This window comes from Rhinoraja longicauda, chromosome 34, assembly GCF_053455715.1.
Source record: "Rhinoraja longicauda isolate Sanriku21f chromosome 34, sRhiLon1.1, whole genome shotgun sequence".
NCBI classification, from domain to species: domain Eukaryota; kingdom Metazoa; phylum Chordata; class Chondrichthyes; order Rajiformes; family Arhynchobatidae; genus Rhinoraja; species Rhinoraja longicauda.
The window spans coordinates 9433368-9446906 of NC_135986.1; the positions used below are offsets into that span (position 1 = coordinate 9433368).

A 13539-nucleotide genomic window follows, 5' to 3' on the forward strand; every position below is an offset into this window, starting at 1 on the left:
TCTTTTCCCCAGAGATACACTGTCTACTCCAGCTTTTTGTGTCTTTCTCCAGATTCAGGGACAGTTTCTTCCTAGCTGTTATCAGGCAACAGAATCATCCTATCAATAACTAGAGAGCGGTCCTGAGTTACTATCTACCTCACTGGAGACCCTCAGACTATCTTTGATCGAAATTTAACTTGCACTAAATGTTATTCCCTTTATCATGTATCTACACCGGATGCATTGTAATTATGCATAGTATGGTTAGCACGCAAGAAAAGCTTTTCACTGACGATAAACTAAAGACACAAAAAGCTGGAGTAACTCAGTGGGACAGGCAGCATCTCTGGAGAGAAGGAACGGGTGGCGTTTTGGGTCGAGACCCTTCTTCAGACTGAACTGTACTCTGAAGGTGACGTCTGAAGAAGGATCCTGACCCGAAATGTCACCTATCCATTTTAGGACGGAGATGAGGAAAAACCTTTTCAGTCAGAGAGTTGTGAATCTGTGGAATTCTCTGCCTCAGAAGGCAGTGGAGGCCAATTCTCTGAATGCATTCAAGAGAGAGCTAGATAGAGCTCTTAAGGATAGCGGAGTCAGGGGGTATAGGGAGAAGGCAGGAACGGGGTACTGATTGAGAATGATCAGCCGTGATCACATTGAATGGCGGTGCTGGCTCGAAGGGCCGAATGGCCTACTCCTGCACCGATAGTCTATTGTCTATTGTCTTCTCCATAGATGCTGCCTTGGCAAGGCCACCAGCATAATCAAGGACCAGTCTCACCCCAGCATTTTGTGTCTATCTTTGGTGTAAACTAGCATCCGCTGTTCCTTCCAAAACATCTTGGGTGTGTTTTGTTAGGAATTTCGATGGTCTGGACTCATTTAAAACATTTTCTCTTGCTTCTATCCTTCAGAAAGAAAAAAAGCTGAACAAATGTGCTTTTATATAGTTCCTTTCACAATCTCTTGTTATCCCAGAGCAAGTTGCAGCTGTAGAAGTACTTCCAAACTGTTGTTTTAAGAAAGGTCAGCTCAATTGGGCACATCAAGACCTCACACACTGCAGTGTAAAATAACCAGATGATGTGTGACTGGCAATTGTTTGTGGGAGAGAGAGGTGCTGATGACTGAGGGATATTAATAAAATGGCTCTTGTTCTAGAGGACACAGGTCATCTGGCCAGCAACAGTAGATACATGGAACTGCAGATGCTGGCTTACCACAGAAGACACAAAATGCTGGAGTAACTCAACGGGTTAGGCAGCATCTCTGGAGAAAGTAGCAGCATAGCAGCGCAGCGGTAGAGTTGCTGCCTTGCCTAACCATGGGTGCTGTCTGTACAGAGTTTGCATGTTCTCCTCTTGACTGCGTGGGTTTTCTCCTGGTGCTCTGGTTTCCTCCCACATTCCAAAGACGTGCAACTTTGTAGGTTAATTGGCTTTGGTATATTTGCAACGGTGGCGCAGCGGTAGTGTTGCTGCCTTACAGCGAATGCAGCGCCGGAGACTCAGGTTCGATCCTGACTATGGGCGCCGTCTGTACGGAGTTTGTACGTTCTCCCCGTGACCTGCGTGGGATTTCTCCGAGATCTTCGGTTTCCTCCCACACTCCAAAGACGTGCAGGTTTTTAGGTTAATTGACTGGGTAAATGTAAAAATTGTACCTATTGTGTGTAGGATAGTGTTAGTGTGCGGGGATCGCTGGGCGGCGCGGACTCGGTGGGCCGAAGGGCCTGTTTCCGCGCTGTATCTCTAAATCTAAATATAAAATATAAAAATATAAAATTGTGCCTCCTGTGTAGGACAGTGTTGGTGTGCAGGGAGATTGTAGGTTAATGGGCTTCTGTAAATTGCCTCTAGTGTGTAAAATAGAACAATTGTACGGGTGATCGATGGTTGGCTCGGACTCGGCGGGCTGCAGGGCTTGTTTCCATGCTCCATCTCTGCACCAAACTAAATATGGATGGACAACATTTCATCAGACTGATTGTAGTGGGTCTAAAGAAGGGACCCAACTTGAAAGGTTACCTATTCACATTCACCAGAGATGTTGCCTGACCATCTGAGTTACTCAGAAGGTATTTATTCACAGAATGCTGGAGTAACTCAGCAGGTCAGGCAGCATCTCAGGAGAGAAGGAATGGGTGACGTTTCGGGTCGAGACCCTTCTTCAGACTGATGTCAGGGGGGCGGGACAAAGGAAGGGTATAGGTGGAGACAGGAAGTTAGAGGGAGAACTGGGAAGGGGAAGGGGGGGGAAGAGAGGGACAGAGGAACTATCTAAAGTTGGAGAAGTCAATGTTCATACCGCTGGGCTGCAAGTTGCCCAAACGAAATATGAGGTGCTGTTCCTCCAATTTGCGGTGGGCCTCACTATGGCACTGGAGGAGGCCCATGACAGAAAGGTCAGACTGGGAGTGGGAGGGGGAGTTGAAGTGCTCAGCCACCGGGAGATCAGGTTGGTTAAGGCGGACTGAGCGAAGGTGTTGAGCGAAACGATCGCCGAGCCTGCGTTTGGTTTCGCCGATGTAAAGAAGTTGACATCTAGAGCAGTGGATACAATAGATGAGGTTGGAGGAGGTGCAGGTGAACCTCTGCCTCACCTGGAAAGACTGTTTGGGTCCTTGGATGGAGCTGAGGGGGGAGGTAAAGGGACAGGTGTTGCATCTCGTGCGGTTGCAGGGGAAAGTGCCAGGGGATGGGGTGGTTTAGGTAGGAAGGGATGAGTGGGCCAGGGAGTTACGGAGGGAATGGTCTCTGCGGAACGCAGAAAGGGGAGGGGATGGGAAGATGTGGCCAGTGGTGGGGTCCCGTTGTAGGTGACGGAAATGTTGGAGGATGATTTGTTGGATACGCTGGCTGATGGGGTGGAAGGTGAGAACGAGGGGGATTCTGTCCTTGTTACGAATGGGGGGAGGGGGAGCAAGAGCGGAGCTGCGGGATGTAGAAGAGACCCTAGTGAGTGCCTCATCTGACCACCAACAGTGTTGGGAGAACGAACAAGAATAGGATTTAGCAGTTCAGGTACCATCTCTGGAGAAAAAGAATAGGTGCGTTTCGGGTCTCGACCCTTCAGACTGAAGATTTAATGTCTATCTTCAGTGCAAACCAGCACCTGCAGTTCCTTCCAACACAAGAATGGCATTTAAATGTGAACTGGAGAAAGTTTTGTGGAACAGGTTACGGCTGCTGCTCCACAGCGCCAGAGACCAGGGTTCGATCCTGACTACGGGTGCTTGTCTGTACAGAGTTTGTACGTTCTCCCCGTGACCTGTGTGGGTTTTCTCTGGGATCTCGGGCTTTCTCCCACTGTCCAAAGATGTCCCGGTTTGTCGCTTAATTGGCTTGGTATAATTTTAACTTGTAGATAGCGTTAATGCGCGGGGATCGCTGGTCGGCGCGGATTCGGTGGGCTGATGGGCCTGTATCTCTAAATTAAACTAGTGGTTGAGAGTGGGGAAAGGAGCAAGAATTGGACGACGTGGATTCTAAAATGTGTTGGAAGGTGATTTTCCATGCTCGTGGAAACAGCTGACCTTTTCTAACGTGGGCTGACTGTAATTCATTTCTCAAGTCTTTTTTTCTTCCTTTTTTCGTAGGAGAGGCCTCAACCCCCCTCACCGAGTGAAGTCCATCTCCATGACAACCTTTACTGAACAGGAAATTGAATTCCTTCAGGCGCATGGCAATGAGGTGAGTCTGGAGCGCGGTGGGAGTTCTCAGCCGTCGTCTGGCACGGCTGGGGGAGGGGGAGGCGGAGACCATAAAGTTGGGTGCACTAAAAGCTGGAGCATGTAACAGAGCATCCGACCCAGATGCTGTAATTCTTCCCAGCCTGGGCGAACTGCTGTGCAATGCCACGGTTTGGAGTACGATCAGGAATAATCAATCCTCCTGGACCAAGCAGGAAGAATTTCCCGTTGTTCGGACTCTTTGCCAGACGTTAATCAAGGGCAGGACTTTGCGGTTGGAACACACAGTTGGCAAGCGAGGCGTTCTTTTCGACCTGGCAATATTTAGTTTAGAAATACAGCGCGGAAAAAGGCACCGCGTCCGTGCCGACCAGCGATCCCCGCACACTGACACTATCCTACTCACACTAGGGACAATTTACAATTAAACCAAGCCAATTAGCCAACAAACCTGTAAGGGGACGTGCAACCTAAGGGGACGTGCAACGAGATCTGGGTGTCCTAGTGCATCAGTCACTGAAAGGAAGCATGCAGGTACAGCAGGCAGTGAAGAAAGCCAATGGAATGTTGGCCTTCATAACAAGAGGAGTTGAGTATAGGAGCAAAGAGGTCCTTCTGCAGTTGTACAGGGCCCTAGTGAGACCGCACCTGGAGTACTGTGTGCAGTTTTGGTCTCCAAATTTGAGGAAGGATATTCTTGCTATTGAGGGCGTGCAGCGTAGGCTTACTAGGTTAATTCCCTGAATGGCGGGACTGTCATATGTTGAAAGACTGGAGCGACTAGGCTTGTATACACTGGAATTTAGAAGGATGAGAGGGGATCTTATTGAAACATATAAGATTATTAAGGGGTTGGACACGTTAGAGGCAGGAAACATGTTCCCAATATAGACAATAGACAATAGACAATAGGTGCAGGAGTAGGCCATTCAGCCCTTCGAGCCACCACCGCCATTCAATGCGATCATGGCTGATCACTCTCAATCAGTACCCCGTTCCTGCCTTCTCCCCATACCCCCTCACTCCGCTATCCTTAAGAGCTCTATCCAGCTCTCTCTTGAAAGCATCCAACGAACTGGCCTCCACTGCCTTCTGAGGCAGAGAATTCCACACCTTCACCACCCTCTGACTGAAAAAGTTCTTCCTCATCTCCGTTCTAAATGGCCTACCCCTTATTCTCAAACTGTGGCCCCTTGTTCTGGACTCCCCCAACATTGGGAACATGTTATCTGCCTCTAATGTGTCCAATCCCCTAATTATCTTATATGTTTCAATAATGTTGGGGGAGTCCAGAACCAGGGGCCACAGTTTAAGAATAAGGGGTAGGCCATTTAGAACGAAGATGAGGAAAAACTTTTTCAGTCAGAGAGTTGTGAATCTGTGGAATTCTCTGCCTCAGAAGGCAGTGGAGACCAATTTTCTGAATGCATTCAAGAGCGAGCTAGATAGAGTTCTTAAGGATAGCGGAGTCAGGGGGTATGGGGAGAAGGCAGGAACGGGGTACTGATTGAGAATGATCAGCCATGATCACATTGAATGTCGGTGCTGGCTCGAAGGGCCGAATGGCCTATTCCTGCACCTATTGTCTATTGTCTTTGGAGTGTGGGAGGAAATCGGAGCACCCGGAGAAAACCCACGCAGGTCACGGGGAGAACGTACACTGGACTGCACTTGTAGTCAGGATTGAACCTGGGTCTCTGGCACTGTCAAGGCAGCAACTCTGCTCCGCACCACTGTTGCTGTAATTCTTCCCAGACTGGGCGAGATGCTGTACAGTGCCAACGTTTGTTGGGCGATCAGGAATAATCCGTCCTCCTGGACCAAGCAGGAAGAATTTCAGGAAGAGAGACACAAAATGCTGGAGTAATTCAGCGGGACAGACAGCATCTCTGGAGAGAATGAATGGGTGAGATGCTTCTTCACACTCGACCTGAAACGTCACCCATTCCTTCTCTCCAGAGATGCTGCCAGTCCCACTGAGTTACTCCAGCATTTTGTGTCAATCTTCGGTTTAAAGCAGAATCTGCAATTCCTTCCTACTCAGGAAGAATTTCTCATTGTTCTGACTCTGCCAAACGTTAATCAAGGACAGGACTTTGTGGTTGGAATGCACAGTTTGCTGGCGATGTGCTCTTTTCATCTTGCCGATATTTTCTCACTCTTTGCTTAAATAATAAACTTTCTTTGACTATATATGTTGGTGAGGCCGCATTTGCAGTATTTTGTTTGGTACTGGGCACCATGTTATAGGAAGAATGATGTCAAGCTGGAAATGGTGCAGAGAAGAATTACGAAGATGTTGCCAGGACCCGAGGGCCTGAGCTATAGACAGAGGTTGAGCAGGCTTGGACTGTATTCCCTAGAGCGCAGGAGGATGAGGGGTGATCATAAAGAGGTGTACAAAATCATGAGAGGAATAGATCGGGTAGACACACAGCATCTCTTACCCAGAATAGGAGCATCGAGAATCAGAGGACATAGGTTCAAGTTGAAGGGGGAAAGATTTAATAGGAACCTGAGGGGTAACCTTTTCACACAAAGGGTGGTGGGTGTGTGGAACGAGATACCACAGGAGGTAGTTGAGGCACGGACTATCACAATGTTTAAGAAGTAATTAGACAAGGACATGGATAGGACAGGTTTCGAGGGATATGGGGCAAACGCAGGCAAGTGGGACTAGTGTAGATGTGACATGTTGGTTGGTGTGGACGCGGAATTGTTTGCGCACGAGATGGTGAATGAGAACATCCTCAACCTTTCGATTGGAGCAAAACCCCTTGAATTATTTTGGTGCCGTCAACTGACTCCATGGCTTGGGTATCGGGTTCTGTAAGCGTACACCCAAGGTGTAGTTTCACATTGCTGCGTTCCTACTTGCAATTTTAATGATACCCAGCGGCTTCTGGTGAAGTTTGCTCATTCGCTTCGCCTGCCTTCAGCCCCGTTCCGAAGCTGTCAACAACCTCTGGCTGCCTGCGGGTTTGGAGGTAGGAGCCACTCATCCGTCCCATTGACTGCCTTTTGATTTATTTATTCCTTTGCCTTCCTTTCATTTGTTCTCGTGGTCGGGCTGGTTGCCACCGGGGTCCATTAATTAGTTGCCCATCTCCAGCTGCCTCTGAAACTGGGCGCCTTGCGCAGTTATTTAGAGTCAACTAAAAGAAAGATTATGAGAGAAATATTGTTGGTAAATACAATGAAAGGAAATCTAGAAATGATTAAGATTATGTCTGGAACAAGAGGATAACGGAGGAAAATGTAGGGCCTATTGGGGAATTAAAAAAAAGCTAACTTGTATGAAGAAACAGAGGATGTTGTACGGTTTGTAAATATCCAATGGCTATCTTCACAAGAAATGGGATCTCAAGAGAGAGACAAGAGTGTTTTATTACCATGCGTAACGAAACGCAACAATAAAATTATTTCTTGCAGCTGCAGCACAAAAAGCATTTGGAATCGGAGGGGCAACTTTCTCACACAGTGGGTGGTGGGTGTATGGAATGAGCTGCCAGAGGAGTTAGTCGAGGCAGGTACTATAACATCATTTAAAAGACACTTGGACAGGTACATGGATGGGAAAGGTTTAGTGGGGAATGGGCCAAACACAGGAAGGTGGGACTAACATAGATGGGGCATCTTGGTCGGCATGGGCAAGTTGGGCTGAAGGGCATGTTTCCGTGCTGTATATCTCTGACTCTAACTCTCTATCCGCTCTTCCTGCGGAAGTAACAGTTATGCCCCTGTGAACAAATCATTGATTATTGATCCTGAAGAAGGATCTCGATCTGAAACGTCACCTATTCCTTTTCTCCAGAGATGCTGTCTGACCCGCTGAGTTACTCCAGCATTTTGCGTCTACCTTCGATGTAAACCAGCATCTGCACTTCTTTCCTACACAATGATCTACGGCAGGATGGTGGCGCAACGGTAGAGTTGCTACCTCACAGAGCCAGAGACCCAGCTTCGATCCTGACTAAGGGTGCTGTGTGCACGGAGATTGTACGTTCTCCCCGTGACCTGCGTGGGTTTTCTCAGATCTACGCTTTCCTCCCACACCCCAAAGACGTACAGGTTTATAGGTTAATTGGCTTGGTCTAGATGTAAATTGTCCTTAGTGTGTGTAGGTTAGTGATAGTGTACGGGGATCGCCGGTCAGTGTGAACTCGGGGGGGGGGGGCGGGGGGGCGGGAGGACCTGTTTTCTCACAGTATCTCTAAACTAAAATGTTTATACAGGTGCTCCTCAGCTTACGATGGGGTTCCCTTCCGAGAAACCCATCGCAAACCGAAAATATTGTAAGTCAAAATGCAGTGAAGGTGGCCTTCATAACAAGAGGAGTTGAGTATAGGAGCAAAGAGGTCCTTCTGCAGTTGTACAGGGCCCTAGTGAGACCGCACCTGGAGTACTGTGTGCAGTTTTGGTCTCCAAATTTGAGGAAGGATATTCTTGCTATTGAGGGCGTGCAGCGTAGGTTTACTAGGTTAATTCCCGGAATGGCGGGACTGTCATATGTTGAAAGACTGGAGCGACTAGGCTTGTATACACTGGAATTTAGAAGGATGAGAGGGGATCTTATTGAAACATATAAGATTATTAAGGGGTTGGACACGTTAGAGGCAGGAAACATGTTCCCAATGTTGGGGAGTCCAGAACCAGGGGCCACAGTTTAAGAATAAGGGGTAGGCCATTTAGAACGGAGATGAGGAAAAACTTTTTCAGTCAGAGAGTTGTGAATCTGTGGAATTCTCTGCCTCAGAAGGCAGTGGAGGCCAATTCTCTGAATGCATTCAAGAGAGAGCTAGATAGAGCTCTTAAGGATAGCGGAGTCAGGGGGTATGGGGAGAAGGCAGGAACGGGGTACTGATTGAGAATGATCAGCCATGATCACATTGAATGGTGGTGCTGGCTCGAAGGGCCGAATGGCCTCCTCCTGCACCTATTGTCTATTGTTTATTTAATACACCTGATCACATGGCCGGAAGTGAGCTACAGCTCGCTACGTGTCGCTGTCGTTTGCACCATCGCAAAGTCGAAATACCGCAAGTCGAAGCATCGTAAGCCGGGGAGCACCTGTATATAATCTATGAGCAAACACAGGCTACTAAGATCATGGTAGGTCTGTTTGCAACTTCAGCTTCATAATCCTGTCTAGCTGTGGTAAACTTTCAGCTGCTTGCTTTTCTCTGCTTTAGAAATATTCAAAGCCTCAACTTCCATCGCCCTAAAGGGAAAAGTATTCCAAAGACTCTTGACCCTGTGAGAGAAAATGTTGCCACATGTCCTACTTAAATGGCTGATCTTTTATTTTTAAAGTGACCCCTGGTCTTGGATTCTCCTGCAAGAACCATCCTCTCCATATTTGCCCTGTCGAGTCCCCTCAGGGCTTTGTTTCCATCAAGACCCATCTCACCTTTGTAAACTCTGGCCTTCATACAAATGCCTTCTTCACTGAGTTTATCTCATCCACTAACATGGCCTGTGTTGTCTCATGTTGGACACTGCCAAACCTGTCCCGCTGAATTCCTTTTCAGAACACTTCACGAGCTTCTGGATTCCAGTTTACAGATCCGTGTCCTTGCTGGGGATGCTGCTGATGATGGATGCGAGGTTCTCGTAGAACTCGTCCTTTGTATCTGATGTGGAAGACAGTTTTGGGGCATACACGCTGACAAGGGTGACCGGGCTTGCGGTGGTGTTGAGGCGGAGAGTCAGGAGTCGCTCTGAGCCATTTCTGCCTGGTTCCACCATGTTCAGCAGGCTGTTCCTTACTGCGAAGCCTACCCCGTGCTCTCTGGGCTCGTCAGAGTCCTTCCCCTGCCAGTAGAAGGTGTAGTCCTTCTCCTTCAATGTGCCCGAGTCTGCCAGCCTTGTTTCCTGAAGGGTGGTGTTGTCTACGTTGAGTCTCTTGAACTCGTTGTTTATGACAGCTGTTTTCCTGGAATCACTGATGTCCTGTGGGTTTCCAGAGAGGCCGGTCATCATTGTCCGGATGTTCCGTGTCAAGCAGGAAACTCTTTATTATAAAAAAAGGGGGAAACTCCAGGAAAAGATGCACACATTGGTGAAGTGCTTGATTCAAGGCATTTAAAGCTTGCCTGCTTTTTAGGGAGGTAATGAGGGAACCGATGCAAAGTCAGTATGATAAGCATTCATTAAACATAGTTACTCCAGCATTTTACTCCAGGAGTTACTCCATGCTGAGTTACTCCAGCATTTTGTGAAGAAACACCTTCGATTTGTACCAGCATCTGCAGTTATTTTCTTATACATTAAACATAGAAAGTCATCTGGCTAAACAGCACGATCCCTGTCCCTTCCCCACCTGCCCCCCCTCCCATTTCTCCTTTAAACACCGTCAACGCTATTACCACGCCCCCCCACTCCATTACGAGCTCTATCATTCGGCATGGTGGCGGAGCGGTAGAGTTGCTGCCTCACAGCGGCAGAGATCCTGACTACGGGTGCTGTCTGTCCGGAGTTTGTCCGTTCTCCCGTGACCTGCGTGGATTTTCTCCAAGATCTTTGGTTTCCTCCCACACTCAAACGACGTACCGGTTGGTAGGTTAATTGGCTTTGTTAAAATAGTAAATTGTCTCTAGTGTGTGTAGGATAGTGTTAACGTGCGGGGATTGCAGGTCGGCATGGACTCGGTGGGCCGAAGGGCCTGTTTCAGCGCTGTATCTCTAAACTAAGCTAAACGTAGACAGTTGATAGACACAAAAAGTTGGAGTAACTCTGCGGGACAGGCACCATCTCTGGAGAGAAGGGATGGGTGATGTTTCGGGTCGAGACCCTTCTTCAGACCCAAAACGTCACCCATTCCTTCTCTCCAGAGATGCTGCCTGTCCCCCTGAGTAACTCACGCTTTTTGTGTCTATCTTCGGTTTAAACTAGCATCTGCCGTTTCCTCTTACACATCGACAATCATCTGGCGAAACAGCAACATCCCTGTCCCTCCCCCACCCTTTTTCCTTTAAACATTGACAACACTACTTCTGCCCCCTCACCCCAGAACAAGCTCTATCACTTGACCTATTCGAGTCTGAAGAAGGATTCTGACTCATCGTTTTTCTCCAAAGATGCTGCTTGACCCACTGAGTTACTCCAGCACTTTGTGTCTATCTTCGGTATAAACCAGCATCTGCAGTTCCCTCCTACACATAGAAAGTCATTGTTAACGTCAGCAAATAGTGGTGCCTTTACTCTGGTAAAAGATAAAAGATCACAGATTAGACAGAAGATTAGAAGCACAGAGTCTCTTGTCCAGAGTTGGGGAATCGAGAACTAGTAGACATAGGTTTAAGGTGAGGGGGCAAAAATTTAATAGGAATCTGAGGGGTAACTTTTTCAATCAAAGGGTGGTGGGTGTATGGAACGAGTTGCCAGAGGAGGTTGTTGAGGCAGATACCATTGCAACTTTTAAGAAACAATTAGACAGGTGCATGGATAGGATAGGTTCAGAGGAATATGAGCCAAACGCAGGTAGGTAGGACAAGTGTAGACGGGGCATGTTGGACAGTGTAGGCAAGTTGGGCCGAAGTGCCTTTTTCCACTCTGTAACTCTATGCCGGTATGACTAATAATAAACCTCAACCTATTCCTTGGAGTGCAGGAGGCTGAGGAGTGATATAATAGAAAAGGACACCAAGTGCTGGTGTAACTCAGCCGTTCAGGCAGCATCTCTGGAGAATAGGGGTAGGTGACGTTTCGGGTCAGGACTCTTCATCAGACCCGAAATGTCACCAATCTGTGGGAACCTGGCAGGAATGTGGGGAGAATGAAATGGGCTCAGGTTAAACGGGTGATCAATGGTCGGCACGTACTCGGTGGGCCGAAGGGCCTGTTTCCTTGCTGCACAGTTAAATTTAAACGGGTTGTTGACCCCCCTCGGTGAACAAGTCAAGCCCAATCCTCAGACATCGAGAGACCAGATAAAGAACAGGTAGAGCCGAAATAGGAGGGTCCTAGTGATCTTAGAGTTGTTTCCATGCTGTATCTCTGACTCTATGACTCTATGACTTGATGGGTCAAAAGGCCTAACTCTGCTTCTTTAACGTATGAACTTTACCTATGGGTGGCTCGGTGACGCAGCGGTAGAGTTGCTGCCTCACAGCTCCAGAGACCCGGGTTTGATCCTGACTGCGGGCGCTGTCTGTACGGAGTTTGTACGTCCTCCCCATGACCTGCGCGGGTTTTCTACAAGATCTTCGGTTTCCTCCCACACTCCAAAGACATAGAGGCTTGTAGGCTAATTGGCTTGGTATAAAATAGAAAATTGTCCCTAGCGTGTGCAGGGTAGTATTGATGTGTGGGGATCGCCGGTCGGTGCGGACTCGGAGGGCCGAAGGTTTCCTCCCACACTCCAAAGACATACAGGTTTGATTTTTAGATTTTTAGATTTAGATTTAGATTTAGAGATACAGCGCAGAAACAGGCCCTTCAGCCCACCGGGTCGGCGCCGCCCAACGATTCCCGCACATTAACACTATCCTACACCCACTAGGGACAATTTTTACATTTGCCTAGCAAATTAACCTACGTCTTTGGAGTGTGGGAGGAAACCGAAGATCTCGGAGAAAACCCACGCAGGTCACGGGGAGAACGTACAAACTCCGTACAGTACAGCACCCGTAGTCAGGATCGAAAAGTTCGACGCTGCATTCGCTGTAAGGCAGCAACTCTACCGCTGCGCCACCGTGCCACAAGGTGCGGTTTGTAGGTTTGCCACAGCTTGTAGGTTAATTGGCTTGGTCTAGATGTAAATTGTCCTTTGTATGTGTAGGATAGTGTTAGTGTGCGGGGATTGCAGGTCGCACTGACTCGGTGGGCCGAAGGGCCTGTTTCCGCGTTGTATCTGCAAGGTAAACTAAACTAAACTGTGGTGCTGCTGCTGGAAGCGAGATTTGCATTTTCATTGAACCTCACTACACTCGTGCAGATGGCAATAAACTCGACTTGACTATAACACTGCAGCCAGCTGGCTGAAATTAGCTGACTCACTGCAGACGGAGGAATGAGGTTTGGCCTCGTGACTGCAGCTCTCGAGAGGGAAATTGTGGAATCAGTGTGCCACAATGGCAGAGAGCAATTTTTACAAAGAGGAAGCTCTGTTGAAACCTTAAGTGCGAGGGGAAGCATTGCTTCTGACAGTGAGCACAGTTTGCATTTTATGTGTGGACTGGACCAAGTGGACCCGTTGGGCCCAAACCTCTCCTGCATTGGTGCAGCACCCTGACCCCCCTGACCCCCCATCCCCTCCCCCTCCCTTCCCCACTCCATCCCCCTCAACCCCCCTTATCCCCCTCCCTCCCGAGGCGATAGATTTAAACTTTAAAATGTGAATAACTTTAAAAATACAATGCCGATTTCAATGAACCTTCCATTAGCACCAAAGGGACGACGGTGAGCAAGGTGGGCCTAAAATTGTTGCGCTATCGTGTACCGTTTTGGCTGTAGTCCAGGAACAAACAAACAAACAAACGAGAGCTTTAGTATATAGATATGTCTTTCCCTCTCCTGCTTGTTCATGCAATTTTTGATCATCACTTTCGGGCTCTTGTCATCGATGCCTCTGCGTATGGAGCTCAGGATCCCATATGCTTTTTTTATAAAGACTACTTTTACAAAACAATCTCTTTCCCAACATGCACTGACATTTGGACAGTCTAGGACCAGAGGCTGTAGCCTCAGAATAATAGGACGTACCTGTAGAAAGGAGATAAGAAGGAATTTCTTTAGGCGGAGGGTGGTGAATCGGTGGAATTGCCGGCTGCGGAGGCCAAGTCAGTGGATATTTCTAAGGTGGCGATGCACAGATTCTTGATTAGTAAGGGTGTCACGAGTTATTGGGCGAAGACAGGAGA

General features: G+C 48.1%; 1 protein-coding gene across 3 annotated transcripts in view; it reads left to right on the plus strand.

Annotated features, from left to right (window-relative positions):
* The window catches only part of LOC144609225 (arf-GAP domain and FG repeat-containing protein 1-like), a 128022-nt gene that overhangs the window by 35500 nt on the left and 78983 nt on the right, over positions 1–13539 (plus strand). For all 3 annotated transcript variants that reach the window (XM_078427644.1, XM_078427646.1, XM_078427645.1), the window contains exon 2: positions 3584–3677. In XM_078427644.1, coding sequence (XP_078283770.1) covers positions 3584–3677 — 94 coding nt within the window. The remainder of the gene's footprint in view (positions 1–3583; positions 3678–13539) is intronic.